Source organism: Balaenoptera ricei, chromosome 11 (genome assembly GCF_028023285.1).
Source record: "Balaenoptera ricei isolate mBalRic1 chromosome 11, mBalRic1.hap2, whole genome shotgun sequence".
Taxonomy (NCBI): Eukaryota; Metazoa; Chordata; class Mammalia; order Artiodactyla; family Balaenopteridae; genus Balaenoptera; species Balaenoptera ricei.
Window position 1 is genome coordinate 57,125,808 of NC_082649.1, and position 24,387 is coordinate 57,150,194.

Genomic DNA, 24,387 nt, shown 5'->3' on the forward strand with positions numbered 1-24,387 from the left:
TTTATTTTAGGCTAGTCACAGTTCTAAAGAGAGAGATCCCGTCCTGTGCCTGAGCTACAGTCCTAGCTGTGTGCACTTTGGGAACTGAGGGTGGACCAGAGGCCTCAGCATGCAGTTCATTTCTGTCCGTCTAATCTTATTTTCCACATGTGAGGCTCTTGTCTCCAACTGGGCCTTCTTTTTTCCCAACCCAAAGTCCCTCCTAATTTTATTTTTTAGTTTATTTTGTAAATTAAAAAAAGAAAACCTTTATTAGGTTATAACTGGCATAAAGTAAGCTGCACATACTTAAAAGTGTACAGATGTACATACCAATATTAGTTTCCAAGGGCCGCCATAACAAAGCACCACAAACCAGGGTGGCGTAGAAGAACAGAATGTCCTCTCACCTCACAGTCTGGAGGTCAGAAGCCCTGTGTCAGCAGTGTGGGTTCCTTCTGAGGCCTGTGATGGGAAGTCAGTTCCAGGCCTCTCTTCTAGCTTCTGGCATTTTGCTGGCCATCTTTGGGGTCCCTTGGCTTGTAGATGACATTCTCTGTCTTAGCACATCTTCCCTCTGTGCCTGTCTCTTCATGTGGCATTCTTCTTATAAGGATACCAGTCATCTTGGACTAGGGGCCCACCCTATTCCAGTGTAACTTCATCTCAACTAAGTGCCTCTGCAGTGACTGTTTCCAAATAAGGTCACATTCTGAGGTACTGGGGCTTAGGACTGCAAAATACGAATTTTGGGGGGACAGTTTAACCCACAGCAATACCTGTGAAACCATCACCACAATCAAGATGGTGAAAATATCCATAACTTCGCCAAAGTTCCTGTGTCCCTTTGTAAACCTTCCTTCCCTTCCCACCTCCCTCCCTCTCTCCAGGCAACCGACGATCTGCTTTTTGTCCCTTCAGTTTGCATTTTCTGGAGTTTTACACGCAGCATATACTCATTTTGAGATTCACCTTGTTGCTGCACATATTAGTAGTACGTTCCCTTCTTTGGCTGAGTAGTAATTCCATTGTATAAATCGACCGCAATTTACTTATCCTTCTCTTGATGGACATTTCAGTTGTTTCTTGTTTTGGGCTATTAATGAATAAGCTGCTATGAATGGCCTTTATTTTGGGTAAAATAAGGTAGATTATGTAGCCGAACTCAAAAATATATTTCCAATTATTTCTGTATACAGTTTTTCTAAATAAGACTATTTAACCTAACTCTAAACAAGAAACCTCTAACTGCCTATGAATTTTCCATTTTTAATAAAAAAATAACAAAAAGAAACCCCTAAGATGTACTTTTCCACAGACCTACACAAATAATAAAATACAGCTGTTTTAACTGGGACACCTGGTCCTGGAGCTTGCTCCTTTTGATAATTAGTTCGTAGCTGATCTCCAGCACCTGAGCACAGCATGCCCCATGGCAGGCACTCCAGGAAACAGTTTCTGAATGAATGATTTGTGGCCTTATTCTAAGATGTGGCCACCAGGCCAAATACCTGTTTCATGTGAGAGACTGGATCTCACTGATAAGCCTTTATTTCCTCTTCAGATTAGAAAACTGAAGCTGCAGTTGGAGGAGGAACGGCAGAAGTGCTCCAGGAGCGATGGCACAGCAGGTGACCTGGCGGGACTGCAGAATGGCTCGGACCTGCAGCTCATTGAAATGCAGAGTAAGGCTGGGGCCGGGCCGCCGCTGACCCGCGTGGGGCTGTGTCCGGGGCGTGGTTGTGAGCAGGCTGTTAGAGCCTGTGGTTCTGAAGACTGGTTAGTTCTCAGCTGGACTAGAAAAGCCATCCTCGTCAGTCATGGAACTGAAGAGGTTTCTACCTCTTCTGTGTGCTTCCTGGGGTGACAAGGCCTGAGAGGTAATGCTCTCCCCACTTCTTGGCAAAGTGATTTCTAGAACATTTTGCAAATAGTGACATCATGACACTATCCTTTTCCACATCCCCGGGTCATCTGTAAGCACCCTTCCTAATGACAGTGTTTTTCTATGGAATTTATCTTAGATAACTGGAGGGATATATTTGGAACTAACTCAAACTACTCTGGAGTAGTTTCAGAATTTTCCCAGACGTAGTCTTGTTAACCCAAATTAATGTTTATTAGATGGAATTTAAACCAAGGCCACAAAGTAAGCTTACTCAGTTTACCCAAATTATTTCAGTTTTTCTGCCTTTCTACTTTTGACCCCATATTATTTTAAAGTGCCTACAGTATTCACAGTAATCCCCACAGCGGGGAGATTTTAGCAGCCATTCGTATACAGTTAGATAATGTATAATCACACAGGGGAGACTCTATTTTTCCAATTTGAATAAGGCTTTTCTGATAACTTATTTTAAAATATTGGTTATTCCATGGCCCTTTCATCTAAATATTCTGAGTTAGGCCAAATAGACAAGCCTTTTTGGACCAGGCTTATTAAAACTAACTTATTACTATTAACTTTTGAGGTTAGTATCATTTCCTCTATTGGATATCAGTTGGAACCCTTGTGATAGTTCCTGATAAATATTTTGTTCTAGAAATACCGATTTGGCGTGGAGGGTAGATGAAAAGAGGGGCATAACAAAAGGTAGGCTGACTAGTTAGGAGGTTGTAATAGTAACCAAAACAGTCCAGTGGCCGCCAACAGTCTTAGAGAGAGGGCAGTGCACAGATTTGGAAGAGTCTGGCCTAAAACAGCAAATTCAAAAGGAATCATATTGAGGAGGAATGGGTGTACACTGATGTGTGACATCTTCCCAGAGCAGGCACCACGACAGAGCTGGTGTCTGTGGCAGGCAGGGCAAGTGACCGGGGTGGGGCTGTGACCCAGATGAGCAGAGCAGGGCCGGGCAGGGCTGGGCTGGGCCTGGCATGTAGCGACAGAAGCAGGCAGCTCCCCTACGCCAGAGGCCGGGACAGGAACCTGGTGACTCTCAGTTCTGGACAGCTGCCTTGGCTTGTAGGCATGGTGTTTGGGGATGGAATTTCAGAACATGCATGAAATAAATGGCTGAGACCAGGGATTTATACTTTTGAAAACAGGAAGGAATGAGTGGTTTGGTGAGAAGGAAGCAGCACATTTTGATAGTAAGTTGCTAGAGTTAAGAATTAAAAAATATCCTAAAGTTTCAGTTTTGGCCCAGAAATGGGAGTAGTTCTCTTTCGTTACCAGAGGTGGCTTTTGGGGAGAGGCTTTTATAACCACATTACTTTTAGGGTGACAGTAATTATCCAACTAGAAAAACCTTTTGCATTAAAGATTATGTAGGTAGTTTTAACCTTAGTTTTATGGAAAAGTAGAAAAGTTCTTAAGTAGGGTAGATTTGGTTTATCTCCTGCAAGCCTTATGATATGATTCCTATTACAATGTAATTAGTTCAGAGTGATTTTTGTTAAATTTGGATTGCTGGAATTTTTCTCCCCCAGCATTTCTAAGCTTCTCATTTTACATGGTTTGCTTCTTAGGTCAGATATACAGCTAATGATTTATAGCTCTATCCTTAACACATTATCACAACATATTACTGAAAAGCATTTATTTCAGTAAATATTAAGCGTACATTACGTGCAAAGCACTTGGCTAGAAAGAGCGGTAGATTCAAGAAGCTAAAACAGGGCCCCTGTCCTTACATACCTATATCATGTTAAGAAAGCATGATGTCATAAAAGAAGAGTCCAAAAAGATGCAGCAAAGGAAGGAGAAGCTAGAGTTAACTAAGGAGAGTCATGAAGGAGGTGAAAATTTAGCAGGACCTTGAGCAGGACCTTAAAGGTTGGTTAGACTTAGATCAGAGGTGGGGAGAAAAGGGCACTTGGTGTGTGAGGGGAGCAGGATACCTGGGGAGATGAGAAGGTGCAGGGCTGGGGGCAGGGAAACCGGAGGGGGGGGCCCGTCCCGTGGGCACAGAGGCTCCCTGGGCCATGGGGCTGCAGGTAAGGTTGGCAGGGGCCCTGCTGCGCTGACAGGGCTCCTTGCTTAAACCTCTACCTGCACACATCATGGCGTGAAGAGAGAATTTTCTTCTAAAATGCTGTTGCAACACAAGTGCTAGAGCTTCTCATAGCATAGATGCGCCAGAACCTGCGCTGCAGGAGATACCGCAGTTGCCTGTGTGCGTTTGTGCTTTGTCTTCTTCCTCTGCACGGTCCTCTCCTGTGCTGCAGGGGGCCTCACTGCCTCACGTTCACACCTTCACCTCTGTGAGATGGTTTATTATTCTCTTCTGTTCTAGGAGATGCCAACAGACAAATTAGTGAATACAAGTTTAAGCTTTCAAAAGCAGAACAGGATATAACCACCTTGGAGCAAAGTGTAAGTCCTTCTTGTGTATGGTACCAAGTGATTTATGTCCCTTTTACAACACATCTGCTTCCTGCATCTCAGTGGTTAACCCCATGAATGCCTAGGTTTTTTGAGCTGCCTTTGCAGTTGGATCTCTATAAAAGCTCTAAAGTGGAAAGGCCAGCAGAGAACACCTGACAGGGCATTTCAGCCTTTTCTATGAATGAATGAGACTGAAGCTATAATTCTGTTTCTTGTAGCTATTTCAAGAGCCTTCAAGAAGACTGTGGTTTATAACATAATCCCTTATTGTACATTTCAGAAAGTCTATCGAGGAGTCTCCTCCTGCGATGTTACTGGGGCTTTTAAACAATATGGTTGTCGTAAAACTGAACATGGGAAATTGGCCCTATAATGACTCTACAGCTGTCATCCTCTCTAGGGACAGTTCTAGATGTATAAATAGCAGTTGAGTTCTGAGAGGACCTCTGACTCACCCTGAGGGGACTTGTTAGTGTTAGATTACTTGAAATCTGTCATGACATTGTATTTCCATCTTGGCTGCAAAAAAGTGGTGGTTCCTAGTGCCAGCACCAGAGGCCTGTTGTTCTCATATTTACAGATCAGCCGCCTGGAGGGGCAGGTGCTGAGATATAAAACCGCTGCTGAGAATGCGGAGAAAGTCGAGGATGAACTGAAAGCAGAAAAGAGGAAGCTACAACGAGAGGTACTTGCTTTTATTATGCTTCTTGGAATATGTTCCTAAAAAGAAAAAGTCCTTTGGAGATAAATTCTTTGCTGCACAAGGAATTTAATCCCGGCTCCAATCTTAGTGAAACAGCAGTGGAGTCACTGTTCTGTGTTGGTTTCTGACCTACACGGTGACTGCCATTTACTTTTATGTTTTGGTCAGTTAGATAATAAGAAAAAGAGTTTTTATTTTTGTTTTAGATGAGGTCTGTTTCTCCAGCTTCTCTGTGTCCTCTCTGTGATTAATGTTCAGCACCGTTGGTTAACACCTCTGGCTGCCTGAAAAACAGTGCAACTGCAGGATCGCGGGCAGTGCTTCCACTTCCCAGAAACTGGAGAGGAAAGTAGCGCTGGGTTTCGTTTTTGACCATGTGAAGTGACCAAGCTCTTCCTGTCTCCAGTTACGAACAGCACTGGACAAGATCGAGGAGATGGAGATGACCAACAGCCACCTGGCCAAGCGGCTGGAGAAGATGAAGGCCAACAGGACAGCACTGCTGGCCCAGCAATAGGGAGGCTGCCCTGCCGCCCGGGCCCCGCCCGGAAGGACTGATCTTTCGTCCACTCAGACCCCTTTCAGGACTGTTTGAGCTTTGTCATTAAAATAGCCACCTTTGTATTTTATAATTTATGAGAGAATGAAACAGGTTTGAATCTTCATGAATGAACACTTTGGATTTTGTTGGTAGTTTGATTCTAGACTAAGAACTGGTCCATGCCGTTATTATTTTTTATTTCCATAATTTTAGAATCAAGTTTACTCACCATTTTTCCCCAGCTGCCTCAGTGACTGGGCACTCGGAGGCTTTGGCACGGGTTCTGGAGGACAGCGATTCAGCGCTCACCGAGGTACTTCCTGGAGACCTCAGAAAACACAAGTGCCTTCTCCACAGTGCAATTCAGACGTCAGTGATCTCCAGTGGTCAAAAGACATTTACCCTTAATATCAGGTAGCATTTATATTTTAGTGAAGAAACAAGTTCACAGGTGGGGAATATATGTTTCACTCAAATTTATATGTTTGGAGGAAAAAGCCTTTTTTTTGTAAGATATTTAAATTTATATAAGAAACTGTTAGAAAAAGATACGGGGAGTGTATATAAAACTTGCTTTATTGCATGGGGCAGGGGAAGTCCAAGGCCTGTACTCTTAAAGTAAGAGTAGGGTCCTTGGTCTTCACATCAACTGTGCTGTATCTTGTAAAGTATTTCATCTGCTGCTCATCTGTGGAATGAAACCTCAGACCAGCCCGATGAGGGAGGGAGGGCAGGCCAGGCCAGGCAGGTGGGAAGTCGGCCTGAAGATTCTATTAAATACACCCTTTTGCTGACTACAGTTGGCTACTGACACATTCATTTTCTTAGAGGAGCCTTTAAAACTAGTCATTGGCAATCATGCCCTCCTAGCTCGCCCCTCTTTTCTCTCCTTAAAATAATCTCCTTAAAGAAAAATAATCTGGAATATAGAATTTCTTTTTTAAGAACTTCAGTTTCATGTTTAAAGGCACCCAGTTTAAGAGGATTTTATCATCGAGTCGTAGCCATGTTACAGTATTTGTGATTCTCTTTTGCTCTCAGAATTGAGGTGGTTTTATGGAAATGATTATTGTATCTTCAGTGTGTTTACACAGAAAAAATATGGGGGAAAGTCTAATGAATTAAGGCCACATAAGATAAAATTAGACTTGAAACTAGGTAATAAAGTTAACTTAAGTATGAATAAAATCTCTAATAATTATTCCCTTCTTTAGAATAATTAGCTCTTTGTGTTTAAAACATGGAAACCAGGGGCTTCCCTGGTGGCGCAGTGGTTAAGAATCCGCCTGCCAATGCAGGGCACATGGGTTTGAGCCCTGGTCTGGGAAAATTCCACATACCGCAGAGCACCTAAGCCCGTGCACCAGAACTACTGAGCCTGTGCTCTAGAGCCCGCGTGCCACAACTACTGAAGCCCACGCACCTAGAGCCCATGCTCTGCAACAAGAGAAGCCACCGCAAGGAGAAGCCCACGCACCTCAACGAAGAGTAGCCCCCGCTCGCTGCAACTAGCGAAAGCCTACACGCAGCAACGAAGACCCAACACAGCCAAAAATAAATGTTTATTTTAAAAAATAAAATAATTCAGGAAATTGGTTTCCATATTTTGAGATGATTTCCTATAAGTTTTCTTTCAGTTGATGTGTGGGAGTGGGCAGTGAGGAGGCATGTTCTGAAATGCAGATTTATCCTAGAATCCCATACATACCTGGAACCGAAACATCGTGTAGTCCACCTCTTGAGGCCTTGGACATCCCTCTTCCTCTCCACCCACGGTCACTCAGCCTGTGCTCCTCCTGGAGCTGTTTTGTTGTCCCAGTCTTTTCCAAATGGAATGGTTCCACTTCTCATAAAATAGACTCTTCTGTTCTTTTCCACAGAACTTTCTTCACTGAGCCTTGTAATCTGGACTTTACCTCAAAACTATAGGCATTCTTCCTCCCTGTGCTGACTGCACATTTCTATTAATGCAGGCTAATATTAAGGTAGCTTATTTTAATGGTACTTACAGTTTCAGTTTGTATTTTTACAATACCCTTCAAACAAGAATACCTAGAAATTCCTTTATCATAAGCTGGTAGTATTGATAGCCTTTAACAAAGTGAGCTAACTTAAAAACTCATGCCTGTTTTGGACTGGATAAGAACTATTTTCTTCAAGTTTTTAAATTAAGAATAAATTAATTAGCTTCGGTTACTGAAGGTACTAATAGAGTGACTCTGTAGAAAGCTGAATTGACAATGTCATCAGCACCTCCTATAGGTTCAGGACCTCTTTTAAAAAGGCACCTGAACCAACATTATATTTATCACCTGATATTAGAAATTCACTAGAACACAGAAAGAATCAAATCAACGCATGATCTATAAAGTCTTTAAGGCCCTTTTAGAATTCTTATCAGATATCCAGGAGGCTTTCAAACTACTTTTGGGATTCTTCAACACAATCAGTATACACTAAGTGAAGATGGATCTAGGAAAATTTCAAGTGTAATGAAATTAAATAAAAAAGCATGTTAGGACAAATTGGACTATTTATTTAGTCAATCCACCATGCATGAAGGAGTGCTACTAGTTAGAATGCAAGTGTGAGTTCAACCTACCAATGTCAGGATACAGAGGAAGAACGACCCATCCCAGAGGCCACAGATGGCCATAGTTAACACCTCTCGAAGACTTTATACAGATCGGGCAGATTAGCAAGCTGCAGGATGTTTCCGTCTTCTGTGAAATGTTTCGGAGGCAGAAGGTGTGAACGGAAGGCTTTATAGACGACATGCTCCACAGTCCACTTCCAGGGGTTTGGAGTAGAGCTGGGCACTTCACTCTGAAAGAGACATGTTAGATGTTCACATCCCAGTCTACACTGGTTTCCTGGCTGATGTGCACTGGGCCTGGAGAGTCTTGGTGGCTTATAATGGGCTGTGTGACCTAATGCTTGTGAAGTATCTTTTCTAGGCCAGCCTCTCAGGGATCCTACAGGCCTGAGCAGAGAGATGAGATGGAGGAAAAGAATCAGTCATGGCTCTCGTGACGCTTCCTCCCGTGGAAGCTGTTTCCATTCAGGGAGAGTGTGTTTACTGTAGCAGGATCTAACATAAAGTTTGGATGGCAGTAGTAGGAAGTACATTCCGTAATTACCACTAAATTTGGAGTCTCAATGTAGTTCTGTTTCCCAAAAAGCTCCACAGGTAAGAAAAGAAAAAAATAAATGAGGATTATTTTACTCCACCCTTCCCCTCCTACATCTAAGCCTTAGCTGCCTCATGTACAAGAAAATGTTCTTTCCCATCCATCCTTCCTCACCTTGAAGTCAGTGTTTCCAATCAAACGGGATGCTCTCGGCACAGTTTGGTAAGTGTGCTATCTTGCCGCCTCCATTGGAATGAGATGGTTCCAGGGGCTTTGGCCAGCACGACGTGGGACTGGATCTCCGCTCCACCACCCACAGGCTCTGGGAACCCTTGAGCACCCGCTGAAACTGTCCCTTAGTTTCCTCACCCATGAAGCTGGAGCAACAGCATGTCATCTCGGAGGAGGACCAGGAGCAAGCACCGAGACAGTTATGTGTATAACGTGCCTACCCTTCCATTCTTACACTATAGGCAGGCCTCATTTTACTGCACTTTGCAGACTGTTGCGGTTTTTCTTTTTTTCTTTTTTTTTTAAACACGAATGTTTGTGGCAACCCTGCATTGAGCAAGCCTATTGGCTCCATTTTTCTAACAGCATTTTTTAATTTGGGTATATACACTGGCTTTTTAGAGACAGTGCTATACTGTATGCTTAACAGACTACAGTATATAGTATAAACATAACTTTTATATGCACTGGGAAACAAAAAAATTTGTGCAACTAGTTTTACTGCAGTGGTCTGAAACGGAACCAATAAAATCTCTGAGGTACTCCTGTATTTCAGTCCCCTCTCCCCCACCCAGCCAAACCCTCCGAAATAGTTGTGGATTGAAAGAGCACTGTCATCTGACACAGAAACATGAGGAACCCAGGCTGACTTTCCGTAAGAGCTGGGGCCCTGACCCAAGTACAGCCGTGTCCTCCTGGCACAGCAGTGGTCAGAGGCAGAGTGAGGCACAAGCCAAAAGAGACTGGGGAGACTGGCCCAGAACCTGAAGGCTGGGGCTACACACTTCCAGGCTCACAATGGGAGATACAGTCCACCCACTAGCCCTGAAACTTCCCATTTCTCACTGCGATGGCTTGTGTTTGTACATCTGACAGTGAGATCACTCTGGAGGTACCTTCTATATTTCAGAAGGAAATAAAACTCGTAAGAGCTGACCATTGTGTTTGAAGCTTATATGCAGCGGATCCTAGGAATTTAGAGAGGGCAAGATTGTGCGCCCAGTCCCGGGCACCAATGCGCACCCTCATACCTGCTGGCCCGAGAGGGTCGACTCCTCAGACACATACTGCTTCCGGATGGAGTAAAACATCGCACATTCTTTACCGAGGCTTTCAAAACATTCCTTTTCGTCATCCCAGTTCACCTGCTCCAAAGAGAGAATTCAATACCTTAACATAGGTACGTGCTTTAAACACATTTCATTTCTAAATGGAGATAACAGACGACTTAAAAACTAAACGTGACTTTTTAGGCATTAAAGCTGTAAGCTGGAACTGCTGAGTATTGCTGGGGTGGGCAGGGATGAGAGGGGCCTCAGCCGTGCTACCCTTTTCCTCTTCATCATTACAGACGACAGCAGGGCCATGCGCCCTCCCCGCCCCCACCACACACACTCACACACCCACAGGACTGTCATCAGGACTGGCTCCATCACTTGCCTCAGTGGCCAGTCGGAGAATGAAGATAGGCAGACCCTCCAAGGGGGGCACGTAGTTGTCGATCAGAAGGGGTAATCCAACCAGGTTTCCTTCCTGCTTGTGGAAAAAGGCCAGGACAGGGGACAAGAAATCATGCTGTTACAGTTTAGTTTAAACAAATTCTCCCTGGTGTTTCCTACAGGTCTTGTCCCCAGACCTTCCGTTCTGGGCAACCAGGTGCTTGACCAGGCTGGGCACTGGGAGCAGCAGAACTAAGCACTTAGAGCTTTCTGTCCTGACATGTAGCAGAGCCACCTTCTCTTTGGATCTGCTCACCAACCAAAGAACACATCAAGGAAGGCCCCAGAAATCAAGGGGTAAGAGGAAGAAACCTCTTAGGAGAGCGAGTGGCAAAGCATCATCTCCTTCACTGGGGCCTGCAGGGACCGTGGGATTCAGCTCTCCCTCCTGCCTGGGTCCTGCACCCTGGGGACAGGAATGTGCACGAATGGATGATAAAAGTTGTGGAACCTAGAAATGCAAATAGGGAGTGAAGATGTCACAGAGGTCACAGGCTGCTTCTGAGAGGGGGCTCAGCCTTCTTGTCCTGATCCTGGACCAACTACAGAACTTGACTCTTATCTGAATAATACAATGGAGGTATAAAAATGACCGTCACCCACCTCATCAATCTCCAAAGAGAAGTAGTCTGCAAGCATCTCAGCCTTCTTTTTCAGAAACTCAACAATGTATTCGGCAAGTCCTTCTTTGGGACCGTCTTCCTCTGTCCAGCCACTCTCAGGACTATCTAAGGCAAGCATGGCGAGGTCAAAGAGTGGTGCTGGCTCCTAGGAAGGATCAAAAACGTTAGGGGTGAGCATAACAGGGCATCCAAACGCAGCCTGAATTCCCACAAAACCATCTTCACAACAATAGCAGATGAGAAGTGACAAATCTAACACTCATTCCGCAGTTCCCCCAAAGAAAACACCTGAAAATCCACAACAGAAGCTCCTCCTCCTCCTCACCAATGGCCATTTCAACAGAGAAGGTGTGACCAACAAAAAGACCTGCTGAACAGGTGGGAAAGGTGAGGCCGTGAGGCGGCACTTTCCTTCTGTGTAGCTTTAAGGACCCCAATTTCATATTTCTAGAAAATCACAAGGCAGACACTAAGCAGATCATTCATTTCTTCCTACTGCCTTACCCATAACTAAAGCAAGGGGGAGGGAGAGTAAGTTAAATCGAATGACATTTCAGGTAAATCATCTGATTAGATAGAAGACTGTAATCTATTGTGAAAAATAAGATGCCTAAATTTTCTTCCATTCCTCTCCTTCAGACATTGTAACTGTTGTCATACATTTTACATATTATAAACCCACAGTACACTGTTCTTACTTTTTCATAACAACAGAGGAGTCAATTAACAAAAAGACCTAACAATCCTAAATGTTTATGCACTCAATAATAGAGCTTCAAAATATATGAAGGATAAAACAGAACTGTAAAGAGAAATAGACACGATTACATGGAGGCTTCAATATCCTTTCCCCAATAATTGACAGAACAAGTAGACAGAAAATCAGGATACAGAAGATTTGAGCATCACTATCAACTTGATACACCTGCCATTTATAGAATATTCTACTCAACAAGCCCATTTTCAAGTGCACATAAAGTATTTACCAATATAGACTATATTCTGGGCCATAAAACAAGTCTCAGTAAGTGTAAAAGGATTCCAATATGTTCTCTGCAAAAATGGAATTAAGGGGTTCCCTGGTGGTGCAGTGGTTGAGAATCCGCCTACCAACGCAGGGGACACGGGTTTGAGTCCTGGTCCGGGAAGATCCCACATGCCAAGGAGCAACTAAGCCCGTGCACCACAACTACTGAGCCTGCGCTCTAGAGCCCACAAGCCACAACTACTGAAGCCTGCGCACCTAGAGCCCGTGCTCCACAACAAGAAAAGCAACCGCAATGAGAAGCCCACGCACCACAACGAAGAGTAGCCCCTGCTTGCAGCAACTACAGAAAGCCCACATTCAGCAACGAAGACTCAATGCAGCCAAAAAATAAAATAAAATAAATAATTTTTTTAATGGAATTAAATTAGAAATCAATACCAGATCTCTGGAAAATCCCCAAGTCATTAGAAACTAAGTAATATACTTCTAAATAATGCGAGGGTCAAAGAAAAAATCAAAAGGGAATTTAGAAAGTATTCTGAACTGAATGAAAATGAAAACAACTTATCAAAATGTGTGGGAAGCTGCTAAAGCAGCACTTGGGAGAAATTTATAGTACTTAACACCTACACTAGAAAAGAAAGATCTCAAATCAGTGACCTCAGCTTCTGAAACAGAAAAACAAATTAAAATAAGTAGAGGAAAGGAAATATAAAGATCAGAGCAGGTAGCAATGAAATAGAAATCAGAAAATTAACAGAAAAATCAATGAAACAAAAAATCAGTTGAGATCAAACCCCCAGCCAGACTGATCAAGTTAAAAAGATATAAATTACCAATTTTAGGAATGACAGAGCACAGTACATCAGTACAGATCTACAGACATTAAAAGAATAAAAAATATTCTGAACAACTTTATGGCAATAAATTTGAAAACTTAAACGGACAAATTCCTTGAAAGAAACCAAATACCAAGGCTCACTCAAGAAAAAGCTAACATGAATAGCTCTATATCTATGAAAGAAATTGAATTTTTAGTTAAAAATCTTCCTGTGAGGAAACCTCCAGGCCCAGATGGCTTCACTGATGAATTTTACCAAACATTTAAGGAATAAAACAATTCTACACAAACTCTTTTGGAATATGGAAAAGGAAAAAGTATTTCCCAACTCATTCTATGAGGCCAGCATTACCCCATACCAAAACCAGACAAAGACAATACAAGAAAACTACAAACCAATGTCATTCGTGAATGCAGATGTTAAGAGTTGTAAACAAGGGACTTCCCTGGTGGTCCAGTGGTTAGGACTCTGTGCTTTCACTGCCAGGGCCCGGGTTCAATCCCTGATTGGGGAACTAAGATCCCACAAGCCACGCAGCCCAGCCAAAAAAAAAAGTTGTAAGCGAAATTTTGACAAATCAATTCCAGTAATATATAAAAAGGATAATACATCATGTACAAGCAGGGTTCACCCCAGGAATGCAAGACCGGTTTAAAATATGAAAATCAATCAATGTAATTCACTATCTTAACAAACTGAAAAAAGGAAAACCATACAATTATCTGAACAGATACAGAGGAAGCATCTGAAAAAATTCAGCATCCATTCCTGAATAAAAACTCTAAGCAAACAAGGAATAGAAGGGAACTTCCTCAACCACCTAAGGGTCATCTACAAAAAACCTACCGACGGCAGAAAGCATACTTCATAGTCAAAAACTGAATGCTTCCCCCAAGATCAGGAATAAGAGAAGGATTTCCATTCTCACCACTACTGTTCAACCTTGTACTAAGCTTCTTGCCAGTGTAATCAAGCAAGAGAAAGTAAGAAAAGGCATCCAGATTGGAAAGGAAGGAATAAAACTGTCTTTACTCACAGATGCTATGATCATCTACATAGAAAATCTGCTGGAGTCAATAAAAAAGCTACTAGAACTACTAAGTGAGTTTAACTAGGTCGCAAGATATAAGATTAATGTACCAAAACACTTGTATTTCTAGATACTAGCAACAAACAATTGGCAATTTATAAAAATGTCACTTAAAATAGTATCCAAAAAATATGAAATATTAAGGGATAAATTAACAAAAGATTTTCTCCCCAAATTGATCCATAGATTCAACACAATCCCAGTAAAAATTCCAGAGGGCTTTTTTGTAAAGTATGTCAAACATAAAAAGAAAACATGAAACTACATAGATAGTATGATCTTTAACTCTAAATCAAAATTAGGCAATGACAAGGTCTTGAAAGAAATGGACTAAACTTGCTAGTTGGAATTGTGTTTGGGTCATGGGCTTTAAAGAATGTTTACTTCTATTTTTATCTCTTTCCAAGTTTTCTCAAGTAGATATGTATTAATTTCTATAATAATAATAATAAACATTTAAGTTGGCTACCAAATGACTGTTCTGCTTTGTATAAAACTATATGAAGATACCTCCATATGCAAATCATACAATAAACTATTCTAAGCATATTTAGAAAAATTTAATATACTACAAATAAGATAATAAGGCAGAGCTATTTTCAGAAATGACCAGTTGTTGAAGTTTCAGAAATGAGAACCAGGAAATAAACTTACCGATAACCTCAGAACACCAAAATTGGCAAAATCATAAATGAGAATCTGGTAGAACAGTTCTTCACTGAAAATAAAAATGAAGTGACTTTAAGGAAAAGCTGAATCCATGCTTCAGAGCCAAGCAGTAGGGACAAAATGGGAGACATAACCCGAGACGGGTAGGACAGAGATGTGCTGCCTCGTGGTGGCCTTTCTAACAGTCCTGGGATCTCCTGCTCCACCAGGGCTTTGGTGGCCGGCCTCTGCACACAGGTCAGCCCGCTAAGACCATCTGCCTTGTCATCACCCGTGCTCTATCCCCACCCCTCTGGTGCTGTAAAAGGTTCTAACACTCAGTAGTGATAAAGTTAAGAAGGAGTTTTTGTTTGCTCACCTTTTCCCCACTTGCAAAGAATCCTATAAATCACTTCTTTTACAACTCCCCATTTAAAAAATATGGGCTGTATAGGGAGGGCAGGGATGTGACCCCGGTTTTAAATCCAATCAGCTGGATTTAAAGGGCTGAGAGTGGGCGATGCAGCGGACGTCCGCCAGAGCATCTCCCACAGCACCCTGCTGTACACAGCACACGCTGCAATGCTTCACCAGCACTAAGCCCTTAGCACCCAGTTCACAGCAGCCAACTTTTACTGAGCACCGGGCATCTACCAAGCCCAGGCATCTCATGTAATTTTACCTTCACAAAACCCTGCAAGTTAAGTAGTAATAACCTAAATTTCTCATCTTACAGATGAGAAATCCGAGACGCAGATTAGGAAAGTGACTTGTCCACGGTCACATAAATGGTAAATGGTTGAGCCCAGATGTGAAACGACATGTGACTAAAGCCAGGGCCCTTTCCAACTATGTCATCCTGCGCTCCCCGGCTTTTCCTGCCTCTGCCTCCAGGACTACTCTTCTAGCAGCTCTGCTTTTTTCACATTCACACCAATTTACCTAAGTTTGGTGGTGTTGAGAAGGTATAACTTGGTCTGATGCTGTGCCAAGGCCCACTGAGGATTCACACAGCCCACAAACGAGTGGTTACGCAGCACCTCCCGGAGAGCTGGAAAACAAGACACAGGTCAGTAACTGCACCCCACCAACACCTCTCTGCAGCCCAAAGCACCAGAACTAGAGACAACAAACAGGTACCTGAACGGAACCTCTTGCTGAAAGTACACACAAAGAAGGAATAAGAACTAATCTTTCAAAATGCAACAAGGAATTGCCAAAAGATTTAGGAATACTCAAAGATCACAATCCAAGACAAAGCAGGAAGCCAGAGAAGTAACAAGAGCTCTGAAACCAGCTTTATCCAAAGACACTGGAGGAACTGCAGGTATCAAGAACTTCAGTTTTTGCAGGCTCTGAGGTGTAGAGAAAGAAAAACAGAAGCCTAGGAATGGTGCAAAATGTGGACTGTAACAGGAGGCCGCTTCCCCTCTTTTGCAGCCAGGATTCACACTAAGCAGGCTGCTTGACAACTTAAAGTGGAGATTTTAGTTTAAACTGATTCCAGGGCTGACTGTTCCTCCAGGTTCCTGATAGAATCAAATGCAAATTCTCTCTGGAGAAATTCATCTTCAACCCAGACTTCAAATAATTCCTCACAGATAAAGTACCAGGACTTAGTGGTCAAAAAGTTACAAAATACACAAAGAAACTACACACCAAGAATTAGAATCCAGAAGAAATCAGAGTCACATCTGCCAAGTTTTAGAGACTGGAAATATCGGCAAAGAGGATAAAATAATAAGCATGTTCAGTATGCTTAAGAGATATTAAAACATTGAATAAGTGGCAGGAGACTATCAAAAGTGATCAAGGAAAGACAAATATGTGATATCATTTACATGTGGAATCTAAAAAATAATACAAATAAATTTATTTACAAAACAGAAACAGACTCACAGACATAGAAAACAAATTTATGGTTACCAAAGAGGAAAGCAGGTGGGGATTAATTAGGATTATGGGATTAACAGATATACACTACTATATATAAAATAAACAACAAGGACCTACTGCATACCACAGCAAACTATATTCAATATCTTGTAATAACCTAGAATGGAAAAGAATCTGAAAGAGAATATATGTGTGTGTGTGTGTGTGTGTGTGTGTAACTGAATGACTGCTGTACACCTGAAACTAACAATATTGTAAATCAACTATAGTGCAATTTAAAAAATAAATAGAAAAAGAAAACAGAAATAACACCAACCTTACATAAACTCTTTCAAAAAATAAAGGAAGAATAATTCCTACCTCACAAGGTTAGCATAACCCTAACACCAAACCTGAGAAGACATTGAAAAAAGGAAAATTTTAGACCAATATCCTTTACAGTCATAGATGCAAAAATCCTAAACAAAACATCAGCAAATTAAATCCAGCAATATATTAAAAAAAAAAAAAAGAATAATACAGTCGAGAAGAGATTAGCCCAGGAAAGCAAGGTGATTTAGCGTTTGGAAAATCTCACCATATTAACAGAATGAGAAATACATGATCATTTTAGATATAGAAAGAGTATTAGACAACAACAATTTATAATTAAAAACTCTCAGCAAACTAGGAACAGAAAATAACTTCCTTAATCTGAAAAGGGCATCTATGAAAAACCTCCAGCTAACATCATGTTTAATGGTGAAATACTGAATGTGTTCTTTCCACAATGGAAAACAAGATAATTAACACCCATATGCTCACTCATCCTATTTGACGTTGTACTGGGGGTCCTAACCATTGTAGTGAGGCAAGGAAACAGCATAAAAATATGAAAGGAAGAAAGTAGAACTGTTGCTATCTGCACCTTTGGCAAGGTCATGTGATACAACGTCTTTTGTATTTTAATATGCTAACAGGTGGGGGTCAAAATACCATGGTAAACAATGGGGAAAATGATTTTATCCTGACTCAATCTTAATAATTAAAACCAAAGTTAATAAAAATAAGTTTATATTAAAAATGATCAAGGAGATTTCAAAAAAAACCAAATAAAATTTCAAAAAATTAAAAAATATAATAACAAATTAAAAATCAAGATAGACTGAACAGAGTGGACAAAGTTGGCAAGGTAATTAATGGTAAGGTAGATCTAAAAAAATTATCCAAAGTGCAGCACAGAGAGACAAAGAAATGGAAAATATGAAAGATGGATAGCTTATGCAATATGGAGAAGAACAAATATGTAAGTAAATCCCGGAAGGGGCGGGGGACAGGGAGAGACAGTAGCTGGAGACTCTCAAGACAAAAGATCAGAGAATATCCCAGAAGTGATGAAAGACACCAAACCTCAGCTCCAGGAAGCCCAACAAAATCCACACCTGAGATAAGCAGGACACTAAAGAGATCTTAAAAGCTCTCAGAGAGAAAAGAGAGATTACCCACAAAGTAGTAAAATATAAGACTGACAGCTGAATTTTCAACAGCAACAATAGAAGCCAACGACTGATAAAATAACACCTTCAATGCACTGAGAAAAAAATAATTGCCAATCTGGAATTTTAAACCCAGCAAAGAAACTTACCAAAATAAAGATGGATTAGACAAAGCAAAACTCAGCTTGCCATCTCAGGCCCCACAGAAGGAGGTGCTTAGGGCAGACCATGAAAGGTCTGAGGAAAAGAATTATGAGCAGAAAATATTGGCTAAACCCAAACAAACTGACAGTAACAACGTAATACGGAACAATGAGATAGTCACATGGAAACTGTGACAATAACACCATATACCAAAAATTAATTCCAGGTGAACCAGAGATTTAAGTATAAGCATTTTAGGAGATAATATAAGAATATAGATTTAATTATCCCAGAGATAGAAAGAATTTCCTAAATAAGATTAAAAGGCCAATGTGTGGTAGAGGAGTGATCAAGATGGCGGAGTACTAGGACGTGAAGCTCACCTCCTCCCACAAATACATCAAAAATACATCTACATGTGAACAATTCTCACAGAATATCTACTGAACACTGGCAGAAGACCTCAGACCTCTGAGAGGGCAAGAAAATCTCCACGTAACCAAGTGGGGCAATAAACAAACAAACAAACAAATAAACAAATAAATAAATAAATAAAAAAGAAAGTGAGAAAGGAATTGGGACAGGACCTGCATCCCTGGGATGGAGCTGTAAAAGAGGAAAGGTTCCTGTACCCTGGGAAGTCCTGTCACTGGTGGGGAGATCAACCAGGACAGAGGGGGAGCTTCAGAGCCTCAGAGAAGAACACAGCAACCAGTTTGCAGCAGTTAGAACAGAGAAAGACACGCACAGACAGTCAGTACCACAGCTCTGCACTTCCGAGCCTGAGACACCTGTCTGCCAATACAAGCGAGGGCTGGGTACGGAAGCTTGGGCTTCAGAGATCAGACCCAGAGAGAGGACTGGGATGGGCTGCACGGAAACAGCCTGAAGGGGCTGGAGCCTGGTACAACCACACCTGATGGTGTATGCAGAGGAACTCTGGGATGCCTTAGAGGCCAGGTGCCATTGTGTCAGTAGTGCGTGAGGGGAGGGGCGGGAACCACCATTACAGCCTTTCTACTCGCACGAGCTCTAAGGCAGCAAGACACTGCCTACACGAGCTCCAGGAGCAGTCACGAGTCGCTGCTGCCCCCTGGACTTCAGGAGCAGTCTCGAGCTGCCCACTTTGCCCTCCCAGACTCCAGGAGCAGTCCCGAGCCACCTCCATTCTAATCATGTGCTCTGGGGGCACACGTGAGCTGCCACTGCCACTGAGAACTCCACGACCAGGCACCAGCCACAGCATCTGCACATCCACTATCAAGAGGTAACGGTCAGCACACACTAAGGAAAGAGGTGGCAGGCATCCAGACTAAAAACAGCCCTCACACCAAAAATCTTAAACCCACACAAGCTACACAGGGACACTTCCACATATAAATAGCCCTCCAAGACCACAGCAGATAATTGTTTCTCCTAAACTCATAGAGCAAGAGAACTATAAGTAAAATGAAGAAGCAGAGGAACCACTCCCAATTAAAAGACCAAGAGAATTCCCCTGAAATAACAAACAATGAAACAGACCTCTTCAGTCTAATAGACACTGAGTTCAAAAAGGAGATAATGAAAATACTGAAGGAATTTAGAAAGGCTATTGACAGAAATGCAGAGTACTGTAAAAAGGAACTAGAAGCTATAAAGAGGGACCAAGAAAAATTAGAAAACTCATTTGCTGAGATGAAAACTGAACCAAAGACAATGAATAGCAGAATAAATAATGCAGAAGAATGAATAAGTAACCAGGAAGATAGAATAATGGAAATGACCCAATCAGAACAGCAGACAGAAAGCCAAATGAAAAAAAAAAAAAATGAAAACAACATAAGAGACCTATGGGATAATATAAATTGTGCCAATGTATGCATAATAAGGATTCCAGAAGGGGAAGAAAGAGAAAAGGGGATCAAAACTGTATTTGAAGAAATTATGGCTGAAAACTTCCCAAACCTAAAGAAGGAAACAGATATCCAGGTACAGGAAGCACAGAGGATCCCAAACAAGGTAAACCCAAACAGACCTACACCAAGACATATTATAAATAAAAATGGCAAAAGTTAAAGAGAGGATTCTAAAGGCAGCAAGAGAAAAACAAAGGAGGCAAGAGAACCCCCATAAGGCTATCAGCTGATTTCTCTACAGAAACACTGCAGGACAGAAGGGAGTGGCAAGGGATGGCAAGATACATCCAAAGTCCTAAAAGGGAAACATCTGCAACCTAGGATACTCTACCCAGCAAGATTATCATTTAGAATAGAAGGAGGGATAAAGAATTTCTCAGACAAGCAAAAACTAAAAGAATACAGCAATACTAAACCTATCCTAAAGGAAATATTGAAAGGTTTTCTCTAAATAGAAAAGAATCCATAGGAAAGAGAAAATCACAATCGGAAAGCAAATCACCTAAATAAGCCAGTACACAGATTTAAAAAAAAAAAAAAATTCTGTGAAACTAATAATAACCACAATGAAACAGCAAAAGAATGAACATGAAGATGTAAATAAGGACATCAAAATCATAAAATGTGGGGGAGAAAAGAAAATGCAGATTTTTTTTTCATTCCCTAGAATGTGTTTGAGCCTATATGACTACCAGTCTAAGACAAGTAGATATAGGAAGGGGTTAATATACTTGAAAAATGGTAACCACAAATCAAAAACATACAATAGATTCACAAAAACCAAAAAGAAGAGAACATAAGCATAATACAAAAGAAAATCATCAAACCACAAAAGGAAAAACAAAAAAGAAAGGGACAAAGAAGAAATATAAAATCAAAGGGAAAACAAAGTTTAAAATGGCAATAAATACATATCTATCAATAATTACCTTAAATGTCAATGGACTAAACACTTCAATCAAAAGACAGAGTGGCAGATTGGATAAAAAAGCAAGAGCCTACAATATGCTGCCTACAAAAGACCCACTTTAGAGGAAAGGACACACATAGATTGAAAGTGAGGAGATGGAAATAGGTATTTCATGCAAACAGAAATGAAAAGAAAGCAGGGGTTGTAATATTCATATCAGACAAGATAGACTTTAAAACAAAAGCCATGAAGAAAGATAAAGAAGGACACTATGTAATAATAAAAGAATTAATACAAGAAGAGGATTATTACATTCATATATGCACCTAATACAGGTCAACATATATGCAACTAATACAGGAGTACCCAAATACATAAGACAAATACTAAAAGACATAAAGGGAGAAATTGACAAGAATACAATAACAGTAGGAAACTTTAACATCCCACTCATATCAATGGACAGATATTCTGGACAGAAAATCAGTGAGGCAAAAGAGATCCTAAATAATACAACAGAACAGTTAATTAGACTTAATTGGTATTTTCAGGACATTACATCCAAAAAAAAAAAAAAGAAATTCTTTCCAAGTGCATATGGAACATTCTCTAGGATTGACCACATACTAGGGCACAAAACAAGCCTCAACAAATTTAAGGGTATAGAAATTGTCTCAAGCATCTTTTCTGACCACAACAGCATGAAACTAGAAATCAACCACAGAAATATGTGAATAAAAACAATGACATGGAGACTAAACAACATGCTACTAAAAAAAAACCCAGCAGGTCAATAATGAAATCAAAGAAAATTTAAAAATACCTTGAGACGAATGACAATATAAAAACACAACCATACAAAATCTATGGGATGCAGCAAAACCATTTCTCAGAGGGAAGTTCACAGCCATATAGACCTTCCTCAAAAAACAAGAAAAATCTCAAATAAACAACATAATATACCACTTAAAAGAATTAGAAAAAGAAGAACAAAACCTAGTCAGCAGAAGGAAGGAAATACTCAAGATCAGAGAGGAAATAAATAAAATAGAGATTAAAAAAACAATAGAAAAAATCAATAAAACCAAGAGCTGGTTCTTTAAAAGGTTAAACAATATCGACAAACCTCTGGCCAGGCTCACCAAGAAGAAAAGAGAGAGAACCCAAATAAACAAGGTAAGAAATGAAAAAGGAGACATAACAACCAACACCACAGAAGTACAAAAAACCATAAGGGAATACTATGAACATGCCAACAAATTCAACAACCTAGAAGAAATAGACAAGTTTCTAAAAACATACAGCCCACCAAAACTGAATCAAGAAGAAACAGATAATTTGAACAGACCAATCACTACTAACGAAAGTCCATGACCAGATGGCTTCACAGGCAAATTCTACCAAACCTACAAAGAAGAACTTATACTGATCCTTCTCAAACTCTTCCAAAAAATTGATGAGAACACTCCCAAAGACATTCTATGAAGCCACCATCACCCATGATACTAAAACTAAAGACACCACCAAAAAAGAAAGTTAGAGGCCAATATCTTTGATGAATATAGATGTAAAAATTCTCAACAAAATATTAGCAAACCAAATCCAACAACACATAAAAAAGATCATACACCACAGTCAAGTGGGATTCATCCCAAGTTCACAAGAATGGTTCAACATTCGCAAATCAATCAATGTGATACACCACAGAAACAAAAGAAAAGACAAAAACCACATGATCATCTCAATAGATGCCGAGAAAGCATTTGACAAAATTCTACATCCATTCATGATAAAAAAAACTCTTATGAAAGTGGGTATAGAGGAAACATATCTCAACATAATAAAAGCTATTTATGACAAATCCACAGCCCATATAATACTAAACAGTGAAAAGCTGAAAGACTTCCCGCTAAAACCTGGAAAAAGACAAGGATGCCCACTCTCGCCTCTTCTATTCAACATACTATTGCAAGACCTCGTCACTGCAATCAAATGAGAAAAAGAAATAAAAGATACCCAAATTGGAAGGGAAGAGGTAAAATTGTCATTACATGCAGATAACATGATTCTATATACAGAAAACCCTAAAGACTCCACACAAAAACTACTAAAACTGATAAATGAATTCAACAAGGTAGCAGGATACAAGATTAACACACAGAAATTGGTTGCATTTCTTTACACTAACAATGAAATATCAGAAAGAGAATGTAAAAAAACAATACCTTTCAAAATCACACCCCCAAAAATAAAATATTTAGGAATAAACCTGACCAAGGAGGTGAAAAACCTATACACTGAGAACTATAAAACATTAATAAAGGAAACTGAAGAAGATTCAAAGAAGTGGAAACATATCCCATGCTCTTGGATTGAAAGAATTAATATTGTTAAAATAGCCATACTTCCCACAACAATCTACAGATTTAATGCAATCCCTATCAAATTACCCATGATATTTTTCACAGAACTAAAAAAATAATCATAAAATTCATATGGAACCATAAAAGACCCAGAATTGCCAAAGCAATCCTGAAGAAAAAGAACAAAGCAGGAGGCATAACCCTCCCAGACTTCAGACATACTACAAAGCAACAGTAATCAAAACAGCGTGGTATGGGACTTCCCTGGTGGTCCAGTGGTTAAGACTCTGCACTTCCAATGCAGGGGGCCCAGGTTTGATCCCTGGTCAGGGAATTAGATCCTGCTTGCCACAACCAAGAGCCCACATGCCACAACTAAAGATCCCACATGTCACAATGAAGATCCCACGTGCTGCAACAAACACCCAGTGCAGCCAAATAAATAAATAAAAACAGAACAACAAAAAAACAGCGTGGTATTGGGACAAAAACAGACATATGGATCAATGGATCAGAATAGAGAGCCCAGAAATAAACCCATACACCTATGGTCAATTAATCTTTGACAAAAAAAGCAAGCATATACTACAGGGAAAAGACAGTCTCTTCAGCAAGTGGTGCTGGGAAAATTGGACAGCTGCATGTAAATCAATGAAGTTAGAACACTCCCTCTCACCATACACAAAAATAAACTCAAAATGGCTTACAGGCTTAAACATTAAGACATGACACCATAAAACTCCTAGAAGAGCTCATAGGCAAAACACTCTGACATAAATCGTACCAATGTTTTCTTAGGTCAGTTTCCCAAGGCAATAGAGATAAAAACAAAAATAAACAAATGGGACCTAATCAAACTTAGAAGTTTTTGCACAGCAAAGGAAACCATAAACAGAAGAAAGGTAAGCTACAAACAGGGAGAAAATATTTGCAAACAATGCAACCAAGAGGCCTAATATCCAAAATATACAAACAGCTCATACAGTTCAATAACAAAAAAACTAAACAACCCAATCAAAAAATGGGCAGAAAACCTAAATAGACATTTTGCCAAAGAAGACATATATTTAGGTCTTTAACCCATTTTGAGTAAGAC

At 40.6% G+C, this 24,387-nt stretch overlaps 2 protein-coding genes and 1 non-coding gene across 20 annotated transcripts in view; 2 read left to right on the forward strand and 1 right to left on the reverse strand.

The window, feature by feature from the left end:
- Positions 1 to 7,145, forward strand: part of LRRFIP2 (LRR binding FLII interacting protein 2) — a 128,173-nt gene extending 121,028 nt beyond the window's left edge. For all 18 annotated transcript variants that reach the window (XM_059939134.1, XM_059939133.1, XM_059939143.1 and 15 more), the window contains 4 exons: positions 1,544 to 1,664; positions 4,218 to 4,297; positions 4,890 to 4,994; positions 5,419 to 7,145. In XM_059939134.1, coding sequence (XP_059795117.1) covers positions 1,544 to 1,664; positions 4,218 to 4,297; positions 4,890 to 4,994; positions 5,419 to 5,529 — 417 coding nt within the window. In that variant the 3' untranslated portion in view covers positions 5,530 to 7,145. The remainder of the gene's footprint in view (positions 1 to 1,543; positions 1,665 to 4,217; positions 4,298 to 4,889; positions 4,995 to 5,418) is intronic.
- A 923-nt stretch (positions 7,146 to 8,068) lies between these two features.
- The window catches only part of MLH1 (mutL homolog 1), a 48,872-nt gene continuing 32,553 nt past the window's right edge, over positions 8,069 to 24,387 (reverse strand). Inside the window, exons 14-19 of the mRNA XM_059939132.1 lie at positions 15,548 to 15,656; positions 14,612 to 14,675; positions 11,018 to 11,182; positions 10,356 to 10,448; positions 9,947 to 10,060; positions 8,069 to 8,379 (exon numbers count right to left, since the gene is read on the reverse strand). Of these exons, the coding sequence (XP_059795115.1) occupies positions 8,212 to 8,379; positions 9,947 to 10,060; positions 10,356 to 10,448; positions 11,018 to 11,182; positions 14,612 to 14,675; positions 15,548 to 15,656 (713 nt within the window). The 3' untranslated portion in view covers positions 8,069 to 8,211. The remainder of the gene's footprint in view (positions 8,380 to 9,946; positions 10,061 to 10,355; positions 10,449 to 11,017; positions 11,183 to 14,611; positions 14,676 to 15,547; positions 15,657 to 24,387) is intronic.
- TRNAG-UCC (transfer RNA glycine (anticodon UCC)) lies at positions 23,553 to 23,625 on the forward strand. The gene has a single exon. It is a non-coding gene; the product is annotated as a tRNA-Gly (tRNA).